The sequence below is a fragment of the Salarias fasciatus genome, chromosome 2, assembly GCF_902148845.1.
Source record: "Salarias fasciatus chromosome 2, fSalaFa1.1, whole genome shotgun sequence".
NCBI classification, from domain to species: domain Eukaryota; kingdom Metazoa; phylum Chordata; class Actinopteri; order Blenniiformes; family Blenniidae; genus Salarias; species Salarias fasciatus.
The window spans coordinates 29505775-29523544 of NC_043746.1; the positions used below are offsets into that span (position 1 = coordinate 29505775).

Sequence of the window (17770 nt, forward strand, 5' to 3'; positions counted from 1 at the left end):
AATCTCTGAACTTTTTTTGTAAATGACAAATGTTGTAATTTAACATCCGCATCATCTCCAGAACCCCCTCCTCTCTCCACATCACCCCTGTCCTCCAGCAGCTTCACTGGTCAGTTCAGACATTTCAGTGAAAATACTGTCCTTTCCTTTAATTCAGGAAGACATTTTTAAAAAATGACACGTGAAAACTTTGCATGTGCTTTTTTGTGTCTCCTTTGTAAGTTTGTGCATGTTGAAAGGAACCAACAGCTTTCATTTGATATATTAGATTCACATGTAATATTTGTAAGGCAGAAATAAGAGTCACTGAACTATTGTACTATGTCCTGTAATTAAGTGATAGTGAAAAATATGATTCGTTTTTTTTAATTTCTTCAAATAAAATCATAATTACCAATTTGCATTTTTATATTTGAATTTTTTAGTATTTTCTGGGTCTTTGCATTTTGAATGAGAGAGGAGCTGCATGCGTGTGCTAAACTGTAATCTGCAGAAAGAAGAGCTTCACTTGGTGGGTTACTGATTTACGTTTGAATTGAATGCTAAATTGCATTGAAATATTTCTTTCTTTATGTTAAAATGGTTTCTTGATTGAGGAAAAATTCATATAATACCTTGATAAGAATTCAGTTTGTTCATCAAATATCCAGTAATCATGTTAGTTCAGTACATTTAAGAACAAAAGCTCGAATTTAGGTTTCCTCCATTGATATTTTTTCTGTTCCAAATGGAATTTCTAGGGAAGAAAACACTATTTTAAAGTGACAGACTATCCAGACAACCTCCTGTAACTTGGACACATTCTTCAAAGCAGATTAAAGGACTTGGAGAGAATGGCTGACAGTGGTTGTCTCAATTTATTTTCAAGTAGGGGCAGAAACGCTCTCCAGAAAATTATTCACTAGCAGATCACTCTAATAGCACTTCATTGGAAATGAAAAATTAATTCACAAAAGAAGAAACAAAGAGCAAATAATTTCTCCAAGTCTTCAGAAATTAAACTCTATTGAACACTAGGTATTTGCTATGCTCTTGTCCATTGCATAGTGGATTATTAAAACTTTCCAATCCAAAGATTTATCTCAAGAATGATCTATTATCTGTTTGAAATCACACATTTTAAAATGGATGAATGATTTATTTCTGGTCATAATTCAACACACAGAAAAAAAAAACATTGTAATACATTTTCTTGTTAAGAAATCTCAACAATACAAACATCTCATAATTTAAACATTGTTGTATTGTTTTGCATAATGCCACAGCCTTTTTTTTATAGTGCATAGGGACGTTTTATTTAAAGTAAAGCAGGAAATGGTTCATAAACACTGTTTACTTCTTGAAATGATTTGTTTAGAAACCTCCCAGTCAACTTTCGCACTGTGCCCTACATGCAGCGGCTTCGCCGTATTACCAGATTCATAAACCACTCTACCCGTCACTTCACTGCCTCTATGGCAGAGCATACTGTTTACAGATCTACACCGGCGCAGTTCCAGCTCGTGAATGACGCCGCGCAGCGCAGTTTTCGACCCTCCTTAATGTCAGTGTTATGAGACGTGTTTTTTCGGGGGTGTTTTAGTATTTGCGTGCCAGGCTGGCGGGTTACACAAGCTACCTCTAAAGTAAGAAAAGGGTTTTGGGTTTTGGGTTTTCTGGAAAAAGGCACTCCGCTTTCGGCTCGTGAGTGTGCACTAGCTGTCACACGATGTTTCCAGCTAGCAGATACTCATGTCAAGGTACGTCCGTTAGCATGCTCGCTCGCCTTAAAGTAGACCATTTAACATCACACTTGCCATTAACAGCTCCTGCGAATGGATTAAAAACAAACCAGGAGTCATTGGTCATTGTTTGATCCCAGGTGTTGTGTAAATGCTATTATTAGCTGCAGCTCACAGAGTTAGCCTGAAGCTAATAAGTAGGTTAAAGGTGAACCGGTGCCCTTGGTTTGGCCTAAAACTGCATTTAAAACATTTCAGGCATATTTGACTCATCAGGGATAAAGTTTTCCTTCTCCTGATGGCTTAGCCAGTATTCTGAGAACCTTATTAACTCAGTTTTAGTCCCATATTAACCCCCTTCTCAGTCACAGCAGCTGTTTAGCGTCTCCTTTACTTCAAGTTCTTGTTGTTGAATTAAACTTTTATCAGACAAAAGTACTTCTTTCCCATTTTATTTCAAACTTGTAATTGTTCATTAATAGAAAATTAATTATGTTAAATCTTCAGGCTGTCAGAGGCCTGATGTTGAAAATCAGATGGAGCCTAAACACATTTTTCACCATTTAAAAAAACTGTTTAGCTTTTTAAAAATGCATTTTAAGCTACAATTAAAAGTGACAGGAAAACATTTTAAAACCTACATTTGGCTGCAATCCAAACATGTTTCTGTTTACCAATGACAATATTTTGCACGTAAGACGCTTTTTTTTTTTTTTTTTAAATTTGGCTGATTCCTCTCAGTAACAATATTGAAATCAGTTATTCAAAGTAGATTTTATGTAGATTTTCTCTCTCAGATTTCTATTGAATAAAAACTTTTGTGAATGATGTGAAATGATGCAGTTGTGGCCTCAGCTTACACTTGATTTTTGTATGAACACAATTCTGTTCAATATGTTTCAGATAAATAATTAGAAGCTTTGATTTAAACCAGTGATCACTTCTTAGTAGAAATCCTTCATTGATCTCAGAGGGAGATCTTTATTGTAATAAAGCTCCATACAGAATAAATAGAAGTTATAATGTCAATAAGTCAGAATCAAAAATGGAGTAATTGATATTTTCAGTGACTTTAAGAAATAAATGAATAGGGAAAACATCAAATCCCTGCAGTAATTTACAGGAAAAATACCCTGAAACGATGCTCTGAGGCCTCTTTGTATGAATCTAAATACTTTATTATTGTGTCTCCCTGTAGTGTCAGTGGAAACATGCTGATGCTGTTGTGTGTTTTGCCTCCTTGTTCTGCATCTTTTCCTTCCAGTTTGTTTCCCTGATTGAAGCATTGAACTGCAGACTGAAGCATTGTTTTGTGTAGAACTAGTGCAGATTTTCAAACACGCACACAATCATTTCAGCAATATACCACCGTAAGGTGTGAGCAAAGGTTCATCGTGAACCTGGCTGACCTTGTACAGTTTATTTGCCATGTGGAGATATTCCATTCCTTGTGTGCGTACAATCAGCGGTTTGTTTGCTCGTCTTTCCACCTGTTGAAACCGGCTCTGACTGTGTTCCTCTACCTGCAGCCCACAGGTGTATCCGGGCCTTGAAAGGCATCACCACCGAGCACGCCGCCCCCCAGCTCTACACGACACTCCACAGGAGGGCTCGCTCGTCCGCCGCCACGCCGCAGATCACCACACACTACACCATCCACCCTCGAGAGAAGGACCCGCGATGGGAAGGTGAGTCCAGGATATCATCTGTACCCTGTGAGCACCTTTGACCCTTCACTCACTGTGTGGATAATGAGTTTATGGACGCTCGTCTCTCCAGGAGGATCCACTCCCTCTTTAGTCTTTATCTGACGTGTTTTTTTCCGCTGAGCTTACATGACCTGGCTTCACCCGAGCGTCGGTATTTACGCTTTGTACAGATTGGATCGATACTATGCTGAAAGAGAAAGTACTGATCACATGTTTAGACTGATCAGCACTTTTCAGTCAGACTCAAACACTTCTCACAGTTCCAGGAATTTGTTTTGCTGCTTTGTGTGACGATAATCTAGAAAATATGAAAGGCACAGATATAAATATAGAAAGTAACAATGAAATAGCAAAACAATAACAGGAGAACTGTTGGGGGGTATTGAGAAAGTCAACAATAAATTCATACCGAAGATGTATTAATATTAACAGTGTTGTTTGCAAAAGTTGTGAGGATGCAATGCAGATGGAGATGTTCACATTTATAGAGGGTTCTTCTCATCTTTTACTGGTTTCTTTATTTTCTCCTCACAGTTGAAGATCAGGAAGCAGAATCTTTTGGTCAAAACTCATCTTCAAATCTTTCATGTAGACAAACTTGTGAAAAATTTACACATTCATATCGCAGCTGACCCATACCTGGAGAGGGATGCACTATGCAGGTGTTATTGACGATATTTGTTATTTGAATCCACAAACAATGAATGACATTTGTTGTCCTTTCCACTGAAGTCTCCATCTGAGCAGCCGAGGCCCTGATTCCCTGACTTTTCTAAAGAAAACTTGTTTTTGTGGTAGACTGTGGAGTTCAGGACCAGGAGCAGAGTTTCAGAAAAGTTGTATTTTTTCCTCTGTTGTGGCTTCAAGGACTGTTACCTTGTAAACAGATGCCCAAAACACAAGGAAGGTTTTGCTTTTTCACTCTGAAATCGTTGCCGTGTGAACGGTTTATCAGCTGCGTCACTGTTGGATCCGGGAGTTCAGGCCGGTGCTCTGCAGGTGAAGCAAGATGATCTCAAGCTGTCCCATGATTCTCACTGACTACATTTTAAGTCAGGATCAAAGACGTTACTGTGATTATGCCAAACTAAACTCCAAAGCTGCTTCATCGCTGGAGACCAGATCAATAAGTCATTTAAGGAAAACCAGCGAGGGAGAATCTTCAGTTGAGAGCCCTGGAGAAGCTTCCTGGACTGGACTTGATCAGTCTGCACTAGAAGCCTCGAGTCCTTCCTCAGCATCAGTGTGATCAAAACAAGAGCGATGTGGTTTCAGGAAAGAAAACTCTTCTGCTCTCTGGGAGATTTAATGCCGCTCTCTTCATATTTTTGTCTTTCTTTCTTGTTCTTTATTAATCAGCTGCTGGTCAGAAGACACAGCAGTCCATCCCTGGGAAACTCACCTGGTTGTTCTGTTGAACAGCTGTAGATGGTTTTTTTGTCCGTATTGTTTTTCTGCTCCTCGGGGAAATTTAAAGTTCACCTTGTCTCGTCTTTAGTGTGAGACGGTCGAACTCGCGCGGCGTGAAGCTGCCTAATTGTTTTCCCCGGAGAGACGCTGCCAGAGCTTTATGTTACTGAGGAAGACAGGAAAGCCGTTTCCTCGACGGTTTTATTACCCAGCTCCCCTCACCGCGTCCGTCCTCTGCTCCCAGGCGTGGAGATGGAGAGGTTTGCCGACGAGGCCGACGTGGTGATCGTGGGCGGCGGCCCGGCCGGCTTGTCGGCCGCCATCCGCCTGAAGCAGCTGGCCAACGAGCAGGAGAAGGAGCTGCGGGTGTGCCTGGTGGAGAAGGCCTCTCAGATCGGCGCTCACACTCTGTCAGGAGCCTGTCTGGAGCCCAGCGCCCTCAGCGAGCTCTTCCCGGACTGGAAGGAGCGAGGAGTGAGTGTCGCTCATCAGCATTACATGGATGCATTCAGCAGATTATGGTGTGTTTATAAGATATTATCTGTTCTTTCCCCAGGCGCCTCTGAACACTCCAGTGACTGAAGATATCTTCAGCATTTTAACAGAGAAGCACAGAATCCCGGTCCCCATGCTGCCAGGTAAAAGTCCCTCTGCTCCTGCTGACGTTCTGGATTTTTCCAAATACACGACGACAGGTCTCCAAGCTGCTGTGGCGCAAAACTCTACGTAACACCGGCGGTTAAATGTGAGATGATAGCACTTCTTCAGACACTTAAAGCTCTTATGGGTCTTTTTCTTCCATTATCGACCTGAAGGTGTGGATCTGACGCAGTGGCAGGATGAACACAGGCTGCATTTATCTATAAGTGTCTGGTGCAGACGGACACTTTAGTGACCATCAGTGTGAATTTTGTGAAAAGAATACGATTGATTGAATAAGAGAGGTGATTTTGAAGATGTGCGTTGTCGAGTTCACAGAGACACTGTGTACCTGAAACGTGACGAAGCCGTCACCTCGTACATGTCGAGCCGTGAGCACACCACCTTCAAACGTTCACTGAGTCATCGTGATATTTTTCTCCTGAAGTTGTTCTTGTCTGTAACTGAATTCGGGTCATGAAACTTGAAAGGATACCTGGATAAGTGTTGCTCCTCTTGCAGGCCTGCCCATGAATAACCACGGCAACTACATCGTGAGGCTGGGGAACTTCGTGCGCTGGCTCGGGGAGCAGGCGGAGGAGCTGGGCGTCGAGCTGTACCCCGGCTACGCCGCGTCTGAGGTGAGCTGAAACGCCGGGAAATCGTCTTCTCTTCACTTCCTCCATTAAACACAGCATTCTCAACATTTCCTGAAAATCTGAATCAGGAACTCTACTACTTTGGTTTCGCTTTTGTCTTGTTTTATAGTCTAAATCACCTAAAGTAGGGGTGTCAAACATAAGGCCTGCGGGCCAAATCCGGCCTACAAGAGCCTCCAATCCGGCCAAAGCAGCAAGAAAAATGTAAAAATGTCAAAGAACACATTGTAAAAACTTCTTAAGAATAGTGGACACACCATTTCTTTTTTATATCCTTTTACAGAACGTTGAGGCCTGAATACCCGTCAGTGTGACGACAGTCATGCTGATTCTCAGTGCGCCTCATTGATTCTGGATGTTTGATCTGTGTTTCCATGTTTTCCTTCTCATCTCCAAGGTTTTGTTTCATGAAGACGGAAGCGTGAAAGGAATCGCCACCAACGACGTCGGCATCGCCAAGGACGGCTCGCCGAAGGTACGCTGCAGGAATGTTAGAATATGTTCTGACTCCGATATGCCGCCCGTCCCGTGGCGGTCACCCTCTCACCCTCTCACCCTGTCACCCCTGCTCTTGGTCAGGATGTGTTCGAGCGGGGCATGGAGCTGCACGCCAAGGTCACGCTGTTCGGAGAGGGCTGCCACGGACACCTGGCCAAGCAGCTCTACAAGCAGTTCAACCTGCGAGAGAACTGCGAGCCGCAGACCTACGCCATCGGCCTGAAAGAGGTGAGGAACGCATACACACTCGGGCTGTGGCCTGCTTTCTGCTCCTGCCTAATCCGGTCTGATGGTTCTTAATGAGTTAAGCCCGTCCCGGGGGGCCAGATGAAAGTGTTTGCTGTCATCTGCGTCTCACTTCCTGTTTGTATCCGCGCTGAGGCGATCTAATTAGCAAACGGCTCCCCGAAGGCGCCGCGCGGGCCTGAATAATACAGAACCGCGCTGCTGTTAGTGCGGGAAAATAATGCTCCTCTCTCGTGGAGGTGTGGACGATCGACGAGAAGAAGTGGAGGCCGGGCCGGGTGGAGCATTCGGTGGGATGGCCGCTGAACAGGAACACCTACGGAGGATCCTTCCTCTACCACCTGAACGAAGGGGAGCCTCTGGTGGCGCTGGGCTTCGTGGTGAGTGGCTCCAGTGTGGACAGTCGGTGTGTGACGGCGGATCCTGCAGGGTTTCATGTGTTGTTGGGATACTGCAGCCATGGATCATTTAAACCATTTTCTACTGTTGAGGCGAGCAGGTTTCCGCCCTCCTCCCTCTCAGTCGGGATCAGATTTTTGGTGTCGTCTCTCTTCTTGTTGGCGAAACTCCTTGTCTTCCTCATAACCGTTCAGCTGGGGCCATTCAGGAGGCTGCCAGCCTGCCTGAACAGAAGAAAAGAGAATATTTCTAAAGCAACTAAAGGCACGATGAACCGAACTGAACTCCTCTGATTGACAGAGCTGGACTGTCGCATTGCACTCATTCTTCATACTAAAACAATACAGACGTCTTCAGGAAAGTCATTCTGTCTGAGTATAGATAAAAACTTTAGACTGGGAGAGGAGTTCTTTCAAGAATATATCATTCAGCAGTAAAATTTATTCAGCTGGTCTGACTCAAAATATCTCCTCAACAGAAATGAATTGATTGAATGAATCGCTTTAATCGAGTGAGTTTCCTAAACATGAAAGGATCCATTGAGCGGATCACTCCCTGCAAATCACCAGAGTCTTCGCAGCATGTGAACATGTCAAACTGCAGGTCTTGGCACAACGACCGAATGACAGAAAGTGTCTGCGATGCTAATGATGCTAAGTGAAGTTTCCATCATCAAATTCTCAGTAGAAACAGGACACGTCTGACTCCTCCCGCTCGGTTTTCGTCGCTGAGCGACGAGCTGACACAGTTAATGTGTGAAAATAGATTTCTGGCTTCGTGAGCGTCGTCCTGCAGAAACTCCCGCTGTAGATTCAGTCCTCGGATACAGCGGATAGAAAGTAATCAGTCCTAACTCTGTTCTTCAGGTGGTTTTGCGCTTAAAGACTGAAAACACCTCAGCAAGAAGAGATTAAACACCCAGGATGCATTGTTAAAGCTCCACCTGTTCATTCAGTAGAAACTCACATTCTGAACTATAAATCCACCGACGTGACGCTCTTTCACTCGGTCAACAGTCCTCGTTCTTCCCTGCTTTGATGTCTTTTCATGTATTGCTGGGAAGAATAAAATATTTCAATCTTATTCTGTTCATTTCAACCCAGACGTCTGAGACTGGAGAGAACAGAAATCGCTGATCTGTTGTGTTTGCTGTAACAGACAGTTTCATCGCTTGTTAAATTATTATTTGTTTTCTTTATTTTCTGTCAGTGTTGTTGACGTCTGGCAGCATTCTGTGTTGGTATTTTATGTATTCACACGTCACATAACCAGCTAAGCAGCTGAACAAACTGCCTGTTTGTCTGAAAGTAAAAACCAAACGTGTGATGAGTGTTTAATCTGTCACGTTTTCCCTCCCGTCCTCAGGTGGGTCTGGACTACTCCAACCCCTACCTGAGCCCGTTCAGGGAGTTCCAGCGCTGGAAGCACCACCCGTTTGTGGCTCCGACGCTGGAGGGAGGCAGCAGGATCGCCTATGGAGCCCGGGCCCTGAACGAGGGGGGCCTGCAGGTACGCGCCTCCAGGGAGGAGAGCCGGGGGCAACCCCCCCTTCACTCCTCACAGGGGGGCTGTTCACTTGGCTTCGCCCGTTTTCCGTCATCTTTGAAGCCACTGAAGTGATAAATTAAAGCTGTAATAAACCAGACGAACAATTAGAAGTGTTTACCGAAGCGCTGCGGGTTTTGCTGACACCCTGCTGTGTGTTTGGTTTATTTATGGACTCTAATGTGTTTGTCATGCTGGAAAATGGTGCGTTCAGTTTTTCTACTCTGTTTATGCTGCCGTTTCAAAGCCATTATCATCAGACGTTATTATTCTGGCTTTTTAACGCACATGGTTTAGTTCGGGGGGGAGATCAAAGATAGAACTATAACTCTGCTCCCACAGTTCAAAACACACATTAATAACGGTTTGTTTGTGCCGATGTACGTGTTCAGCCTTCGCCATTCCCATAGAGGAGGAGCTGGAGGTGGTGGTTGTTCTTTGCAGGGAGCTTTGCTTTATGTCCAGTGAGGCTGAGGGTCGATTCGCAGGACGCCGCTTCTTCACCTCAACCTGCAGAACTGAAAACTGAAAACTTTCTCTGCGTGTAGCAGCCGAGGCCTTGACCCGTCTGCTCTTCCCCTGCAGTCCATCCCCAAGCTGACCTTCCCCGGCGGGCTGCTGATCGGCTGCAGCCCCGGCTTCATGAACGTCCCCAAGATCAAAGGCACCCACACGGCCATGAAGAGCGGCATGCTGGCCGCCGAGGCCGTCTTCGCCAGGATCACGGCGGAGAGCCCGGAGTCGGAGACGGCAGGTACACTCTCCCCTCAGCGGCTCAGCAGGACTTTCAGAACCATGAAGTACGGCAGGAAGAGACTCTGTCCTCGCCTCTGAACCGCAGGCCTCCACGTGCCGGAGTACTCGGACGCCCTGAAGGAGTCGTGGGTGTGGAAGGAGCTGTACGCGGTGAGGAACATCCGGCCGTCCTTCCACAACTACTTCGGCCTGTACGGCGGGATGGTGTACACCGGCATCTTCTACTGGATCCTCCGGGGGAAGGAGCCCTGGACGCTCAAGCACTGCGGTGAGATTACGTAACGGGTCCGCTGCAGATTTAACTCGGTGTTTGTTTTGCTTGCAATCCGTCGAGGTCCGGGGTTATCTCGGCGGGAAAAAAAAAATCCATTTCACAAGCGGCCGTGTTCGATCCGCCCCCAGGCACCGACGCCAGCCAGCTGAAGCCGGCCAAGGACTGCACGCCCATCGAGTACCCCAAGCCCGACGGCAAGCTGAGCTTCGACCTGCTGTCCTCCGTGGCGCTGAGCGGCACCAACCACGAGGGGGACCAGCCGCCCCACCTGACGCTGCGGGACGACGCCGTGCCCGTCGGCAGGAACCTGGCCGTCTACGACGGGCCCGAGCAGCGCTTCTGCCCCGCAGGTACCGACGCCGAGCCGCCTCTGGAGGTTATCCAGTCTCCTGCTTTAACGCGATTTTGTTTTTTTATCATCTGCGTTTTTCATTTCCACGTTTGATCTCCTGCTTTGGAATTACGGAGATAAAAACAGGAAGCGGTTATCTGTCTCCTGATGCGTAGCAACGCTCGAACAGCCTTTCTCAGGACGTTCGTCCCGCTCTCTGCCGGTACACAGCCCGTCTCAGAATGCGCCTCCTGCTATCTGCTTTGCTTATCTCGCTTTGGACGCAGCGCAACTCGTTATTCTGACGCCGACTCGCCACATCCGAGCACTTAGCGCCGCGCCGATACCAGCGGAGGAGATTAGAGGAAGCGTGCCGCCGCTGCCGCCGTCTGTGTAAACACTCCGGCTCCGCGGCGGTGGATGGGCCTAATTCAACACTCACCGGAGGATTTCTTTAATTTGACGGTGACGTGAAGCAGCAGAGCGTTTTAAATCCTCAACCTTATTAGAAACATGAAAAACCTCCAGAGGGTGAGTCTGTTTTTCACTCTCGGCTTCTTTGTTCTTTAGATTTCGTTTGTGTTCAGTCTTAAGTGATCTGTCTTCATGGCTTGAACACGCCGGGAGTCTGAACCTCCCTCTGGTTTAGTACCTTCTTAAAGAGTTTGGATTTAACGGACCTTTCACACGCAGTCGGTGGATTTTGGACCCCCCACAGGGGGGCGCTACAGGTTCATGGGAGGAGTGTTTCAAGGGTGTAACTATTTTAAAAATCAAGGAGTCTGCCTTTAATCTATGTTCCAAAACGAGTATGTTGAGGTGTTTCCACTGGAAGTTTATGTGAAGGTGAGGTCAAAGGTTAAACAGCAGGAGAAAAAGCAAAAAAAAGTTGCATCAGACTAAAGAGAAAGATGAAGGAACGTAGCAGCGGCAGCAGACTCCACTCTCCAGTCCTCTCATGTGTCTTGTGGTTCTGTCCTTCCTCTCAGGGGTGTACGAGTACGTTCCCTTGGAAACGGGCGACGGGATGAGGCTGCAGATCAACGCTCAGAACTGTGTCCACTGTAAGACCTGCGACATCAAGGACCCCAGCCAGAACATCAACTGGGTGGTGCCCGAGGGCGGCGGCGGGCCGGCCTACAATGGGATGTGAACCTCCACACTCTGCTTTCATTTGTTTTGTTTTTTTTACCTTTTATCTTTACAGTAATAATTCAGGGCTCCAGTTTTTGCCTGTGTCTGAATATAAAAGTGCCTGATTGTGGAGCTGCTTGAGGGACAAACGGTGGAAAGACCGAATGTAGAGTCTATCAGTTATTAATGACTTTTAGTATCCTGGACCATGTGAAAAGGTCCTTATCTGCTGTTTGTTTCATCGTTTAAATTAATTCAATCAGCTTTTAAAGAAGCTTTATTTCCACACAGTATTGTACATATTTCACAGAGACGGTCAATGATCGCAGAAAAACGCTCGACTGTTAGCAACTGTTTTATTGGCCTCTGTAAAAAACATAAATAAAACCAAACGGATTAACTGTATGTGGGCCGAGGGCTTTGTGTCGAAAACCCCACGTTCACCGATACGACACACACGCGAACACACACACAACTGAAGGTCGAAGGCCGGTGTTGGCGGGTTTTGCCTCGCTGAGAGGAACCGTCGCTCCTCGCTACTGTGCAGTCAGTGCAGCTTCCTCTGGACGCTCCGATCCAGCCACAACCGCTTCATTCACGCAAACATTTTGGCGTAGATCTTCTTCTCTTTCTCCTTCTCTTCTTGGATTTTCAGCTGGACTCTCTTCATCTCGTTGTTGACGGCTGTCAAGAGAGAAATTCAGCAGAGCTCAGTTCGTTCCGTTTCCTGATCATTTGACTTGAACGGCAATGTGAAATAAACCTCCGTCAGATCAGTGAACGGTTCATTTCAATGAAACTGCTCTCTGTGCATCAAGTCCTTCAACATTACATTAAAGACTGGAAACCTGAAGACGCTCTCACCTTTATCTTCTGGAGTGATTTCCTGAGCTTTCTTCAGGTCCGTCTGGAAGAAGGGAAATGGAATCATTAGGCGAGTCTTCAGTAGAACATTCCATCTTCTTCTACAATAACACAGGTTACGCCGACCGGCTTCTTCCCCTGGACCTGCTGCTCAGCCCCCGGTGTTACGAGCGGCTCTGCATCGCAGCAGGAACCTGCCTGGCTGAGCCCGCTCCCGCTCAGGCGACTAATTAAGAAATCAGTTCAGGGCCAGAGACAGAGCGGCGTGAGGACGTTACCATGGCTTGGCTGTATTCCTTTAGCCCCTGCCAGGCCTGGGCCCTCCGGAAAAGTGCTTTAGTGTTGGCCTGGTTCAGATCCAGAGCCTGGAGGACGAGTGAAACAAGCTCTTTAGTTCGTTCATGACTTTAGACAGCAGCTCTGAAGCATCATGGGGCATGGGGGGTGGAGGGGGGGGGGGGGGTCACCTGGTTGCAGCTCTCCACCGCCTCCTGCCACAGCTGCAGCTTCAGCTTGCAGGCCGCCGTGTTGAGGAAGCAGCTCAGAGCGGTGGGCTCCAGCTTCTGGTGGGCCGCCTCCTCCGCCAGCAGCTCACCGCTCGCCTCCAGATACCTGCCAGGAGAAACCAGGACCATGGAGGCCGGGTCCGGAGGCAGGCGGCGCTCGGAAACACTCCACACTCACCTGAGGGCTTTGCTGTATTTGTTGACCGCGGCGTTCCAGTTCTGGTTCTTAAAAAGCGTGTTTCCGATGTTCTTCACGTCTTCGGCCACTGACAGAACTTTGTCCACCTGAAACCAAACCAGGAGCAGCAGATTACCGGATCAGAACCAGACTGGAGACCAACAGCAAAGGCTGCTGGAAAAAAAAGGACGTCAAAACTGTTGAATTAACTTCTGAAACGCTGTTTTAATGAGTCATTTCTGTGGCACAGCGGCACCAAAAGCCTCAAACTCACATCCTTGAAGTCGATATCCGAGTCCTCTGGGAAGTCTGGGTGGGCGTCTCCGGTTCCATCGCTCGGGGCCGACCCCCAGCTGTCCCCGTCCTTATGCTCGCCACAGTCAGCGATGACACACGGCTGGAACACACACACGCACACACAGGTGTTATTTATAGCCCGGGCGGCTCTCGCAGGACCAAGGCAATGATTTTCCATCAATAAATCTTTTGTCGGTGGACAGGGTGTCGAGCCTGGAGTCGACTTTGACTGATCAGAAATCGGTTTGGGTTTTTTTCCCATCGTGCACTGCAGTCGATCCACGTTTCTCTTGTCTTTCAAAGGCTTAGCAACAAGGACAGACCGCTGTTAACACTGATTCAATCACAGACGCTTCCATTGGTCTTCTAGGAGTTTCTGTTCAGCCTCGTTCTGCTGAGCGTTTCTATGTTCAGACACTGATCTTCCAGTTCAGCCAGTGGTGCTGCATGTGGTTCAGATCTGGTCTGATGGACTCGCCTGAGTGGATTTTAAATGAACTTCGTTACTCTGAACTGTGGCAGGAAAGATTTCAGTCAACACTAAATGGGTAATTCAAAGCTGTTTAGATTTTGTTAAAGAATAGAATTGCACTGAATGTAAATATCTCTATTTTCTGAATGGGAAAATGTTGATGTTGGAATATAGAGGTTCACATAATTTGCCAATATATGAAGCTCAGATGATTTTCTGCTCTGAAATCTACAAATCTCCTCTTTTTGAACATTTCCTCCTATAATCTTAACTTCGATCTCCTCCTGCTGCTGTTATGACGCTTTAATGAGTTTTTTTTCTAACACTGATTTGAGACTGAAGGAGGAAATGTGATTTGGTTCCGATAATTGATTTGTTTATGAATGAAGAAATCTAGATTTAGATTAACTTGTGCTGTCAGCTGACCCAGGACTAGACTTCCACACCCCTGAACGTCGGTGCGGTGACAGAGCCGTCTTCCTGTGTGATCTGAAGAGCGTTACCTTCACCGGAGCGTCGTCCTGCGTGTCCACGGCCTCCAGCATCTTCACCACCCCCATCCCCCGCAGCACCTGCCCGAACACCACGTGCTTCCCGTCCAGGTGCGGCGTGGGGACGGTGGTGACGAAGAACTGCGAGCCGTTGGTGTTGGGCCCGGCGTTGGCCATGCTCAGCAGCCCCGCTTTATCGTGCTGCAGGCAGGAGGCAGACAGTGTGACGGTCAGGTTTAACTCTGATCTCTCTGGGTTCAACAAGGAACAAGTCGTTTGTCAATTAAATGTAAAGAAAGTGAATCTTTTCACGGCAGGTGAGAGTCTGAGAGAAAGGTCAGAGCTGATAATAAGACTGGCAAAGGTCAGTGTGAGCGTTCATGTGCGCAGTGAGATAAATCACCTTGTAGTGGAAGTTTTCATCCTCGAACTTCTCCCCGTAGATGCTCTCCCCTCCGGTTCCGTTTTGGTTGGAGAAGTCGCCTCCTTGGATCATGAACTTCTTGATGACTGCAGAAAACACATTCACGACCTTTTTTAACTTCCCTCAGACGGACCGGCCGAGCGCTAACGGCTCGGGACTGAACGGGAGAATCAATGAAACCAAGGAAATGAAACTTTTGGTTGTTATTTCTGTGTCAACTGTCATTTTTACAGCAGACACATCGGCTGTACATAACAGCTTTCCGTGTCTGTTTTATAATAACAGCTACGGCTCTGTACATGAGTGAGTGTGTGTCATTTACTCCGGTGGAAGGGGCATCCCTTGAAGTGCAGAGGTTTCCCGGTGGATTTGCCGAGGCCCTTCTCTCCGGTGCACAGCGCCCGGAAGTTTTCAGCAGTCTTGGGAGTAACATCTGCAAACAGCTCCAGAACGATGCGCCCAGCTGTGGACAGAAGACACACTTATATCAGGGTCCATTGATGATGACTGGAGTCTGGACGGCGTTCTGACATTACACAGGTAGCCTGTCACGGCAGATTAACACATAATTCACTCGCTTAATCACGTCTCTCCACCCTCAGTGACCATAAGAGCTCTCTGGCCCTCTTTCTACCAACTAAAATTTTTTAACAGCCACAATATTTAATCTTTGAAACAAGCATAAAATTGTAGAATGAAAAGCTTGATCGGCCTAGATAAATCAGCTGACTACAAGTCAATACTGTATTCAGATAATACACTGTTAACGCCAAGTTACTGCACTGTTTAAGTGACCATAACTAATGCTTAATATTCATTAAAAGATCAGACACAAGCGTTTCATTGGGGTCATGCAAACATCACGTGTTAACCAGACAGATTACTACTAGTTTCAGTGATCTATCCTGACCGGTTGTTCACCACGTCAAATTAATGTATGCAGAAGTCCTGTAAAGAGAGCTCACTGCTGCCTAGACAATACTAAAACCAGGTAATCAGTTAAACACAGATAGTAAACTAGTTCTGTGCACTACATTAAGTGATCATAGCTAATATTAGAATCATTTGATACACAAACGACACAACAAAGCTCAGACACACGTGCTGCTTTCATTCATTCATTCATTCATTGAGAAGCCAACCCCTCCAGCCATCCATCTGTGGCTCCACACACGTTATGAAACAATCGCTACAAACATGTTAGCAGTATTCTGTCTCATCGCTCATTTATAACTCACACCGTGAATCAAAGTTTGTAGAAGTCACTCGACTGTTCCCGGCTAATGCTACAAGCTAACGCGGCTAACGTTTAAAGTAGCCCCCGAAAAGCCCGTTTTGATGGGCAGAGGACAATACGGGTCCACACCTGGCTGTCCGGCCACGGCCACGTCGAAGAAGACGCGCGGGTTGGAGGCGTTAGACGGCTTGTCGGACGGTGTTTGGTGAGACATTTTGACGACAAATCCACGCTACAGCTGGCTAAGCTAAGCTAGCAGGACCCAACCGGATATCCGGCGTCAGGACCGGATTTTCAGAAGAAAATGACGACGGGCAGTGTTGAGACAGTTTAAAATGGAGCAAAAATGAATGAATGAATGAATAAATGAATGAATGAATGAATGAATGAATGAATGAATGAATGAATGAATAAAAATCGCGATAAGTGAACATTTGGAACCAAAATCCTGAATTAAAACGTGACTGATTCTACTCATTTTCCGTGAAAAAAAATTATAAATATAATCCACCGAAATAGTTTAACCATTAAAAATAAATAAAATAAAATAATGGAAGACATTTTTTTCTTATTATATTATATATTATTCCAAGAAATAAATATCGCCTGTTTAAATATTTGCTCTAACTGGCCTTATTAAATATTAATCAAAGCCTGTGCACAAATTCAAAGCTTTATTCCTCCAAATATCGCACAGAACTTCTAACAACAACAACAACAACAACAACAATAATAATAATAATAATAATAATAATAATAATAATAATTTATTATTATTATTATTATTATTATTATTATTATTATTATTATTATTATTATTATTATTATTATTATTATAACAAAAAGAACAACGATAACAATCATCATCATCATCATCATCATCATAATGGAGCAGTGATTAGCGCTCATGTCTCACAGCAATAAGGTCCGGGGTTCAAATACCATCTACCAGCGGCCAGGTTCTTTCTGAGTGGAGTTTGCATGTTTTCCCTGTGCATGGGTACTGTCTGGGTAATCCGGCTTCCTCCCACAGACAAAAGATATGCATGTGACGCTAAATTCCCCCTCGGTGTGACTGTGAGTGGTTGTCTTTCTGAATGTGTTGATCCTGCGATAGACTGGCGAACTGTCCAGGATGGACCCCGTCCTCGCCTGTAAGTAACTGGGATTTGCTCCAGACCCTGAGAAGGAAGAACTGCTCAAGAAACCAATGAAGAATATTGAAGATGAAATCATGTGTAGCCTACACACGTCCAGGATGACCTGACTGGCACAGTGGAGAAGTGGTTTGCATGCTTGGTGTGTTTTCCATCCAGGTGTGTTGGCTTCCTCTGAATATTCCAGTTTGCTCCCCGGCTTAGAAAACATGCAGTTTGAAGTTAATTTCTGACTTAAAAACAATGCTTGTGTGCATTAAAGTGAGTCACTGCTGCACCTCCTAACATGAACACTGCACAAAGAGTCATTTTAGTGTCATCTATATTAAAAACAATCATGAACATCTTTAATACATATCTAGAATTTCTCGAAGCACACATAAGAAATTCCCAGTCAGACATCTGGACATTTTACTGTCAGGATTCGGGACATGGACTTGTGTGATCATAACAAACAGACAGAATTATCTGACTTCCCACAGTGAGGTGACCAGCTGATGTGACCTGTGGTCCTCACGCATCCATCCAATCATCTGCTTCAAGCCTTCAGGTTACAGACAAATTGCATCGGACCCTGAAAACTGATGTCTCGCTATGTGAAAGTTGACAGTTTGTCCAGGAAACGAGCTATTCTGTTATCTACACCAGGTTCAGGGACGTGTGATTGATTCGCCCCCGGGGAGGGATTACCTGCTGTCTCTCAAATACGGATTAAAAATCTGGCTGAGGAACAACCGGAACTTGGCAAACACTCACTTTTTGGTGGGAGATGTTTGGTTTGAATGAGTCTTGCTTTATCTGACAGGTTGATTTATGGAGCAGA

At 45.8% G+C, this 17770-nt stretch overlaps 2 protein-coding genes across 2 annotated transcripts; one reads left to right on the plus strand and one right to left on the minus strand.

Moving 5' to 3' along the window:
- The first annotated feature begins 1517 nt into the window (after nt 1-1517).
- etfdh (electron transfer flavoprotein dehydrogenase) lies at nt 1518-11726 on the plus strand. Its single transcript, XM_030117044.1, has 13 exons — nt 1518-1739; nt 3251-3409; nt 5085-5314; nt 5397-5478; nt 6002-6120; nt 6536-6613; nt 6718-6864; nt 7122-7262; nt 8647-8790; nt 9412-9580; nt 9668-9850; nt 9985-10206; nt 11177-11726. The coding sequence occupies exons 1-13, from the start codon at nt 1709-1711 to the stop codon at nt 11338-11340; spliced, it is 1869 nt and encodes a 622-aa protein (XP_029972904.1). The 5' UTR covers nt 1518-1708; the 3' UTR covers nt 11341-11726.
- On the minus strand, nt 11664-16052 carry ppid (peptidylprolyl isomerase D). The gene is made up of 10 exons (XM_030117050.1): nt 15920-16052; nt 14876-15016; nt 14533-14639; nt 14142-14330; nt 13144-13266; nt 12870-12976; nt 12653-12797; nt 12464-12550; nt 12186-12228; nt 11664-12005 (listed from the first exon to the last, which is right to left on the minus strand). Exons 1-10 carry the CDS (start codon nt 16002-16004, stop codon nt 11917-11919), a joined length of 1116 nt encoding a protein of 371 aa, XP_029972910.1. The 5' UTR covers nt 16005-16052; the 3' UTR covers nt 11664-11916.
- Between the last annotated feature and the right edge of the window lie 1718 nt (nt 16053-17770).

Bases quoted from the DNA above. Each gene is read 5' to 3' on its own strand.
- ppid (XM_030117050.1), bottom strand. From the start codon at position 16,004: ATGTCTCACCAAACACCGTCCGACAAGCCGTCTAACGCCTCCAACCCG. The intron at 12,229-12,463 runs GTAACGTCCTCA...CCCTTCTTCCAG, and splicing joins AGGAATACAGCCAAGCCATG to ACGGACCTGAAGAAAGCTCA. The intron at 12,006-12,185 runs GTGAGAGCGTCT...CTCTCTTGACAG, and splicing joins AATCACTCCAGAAGATAAAG to CCGTCAACAACGAGATGAAG.
- etfdh (XM_030117044.1), top strand. From the start codon at position 1,709: ATGTTTCCAGCTAGCAGATACTCATGTCAAG. The intron at 6,121-6,535 runs GTGAGCTGAAAC...CTCATCTCCAAG, and splicing joins CCGGCTACGCCGCGTCTGAG to GTTTTGTTTCATGAAGACGG. The intron at 6,865-7,121 runs GTGAGGAACGCA...TCTCTCGTGGAG, and splicing joins ACGCCATCGGCCTGAAAGAG to GTGTGGACGATCGACGAGAA.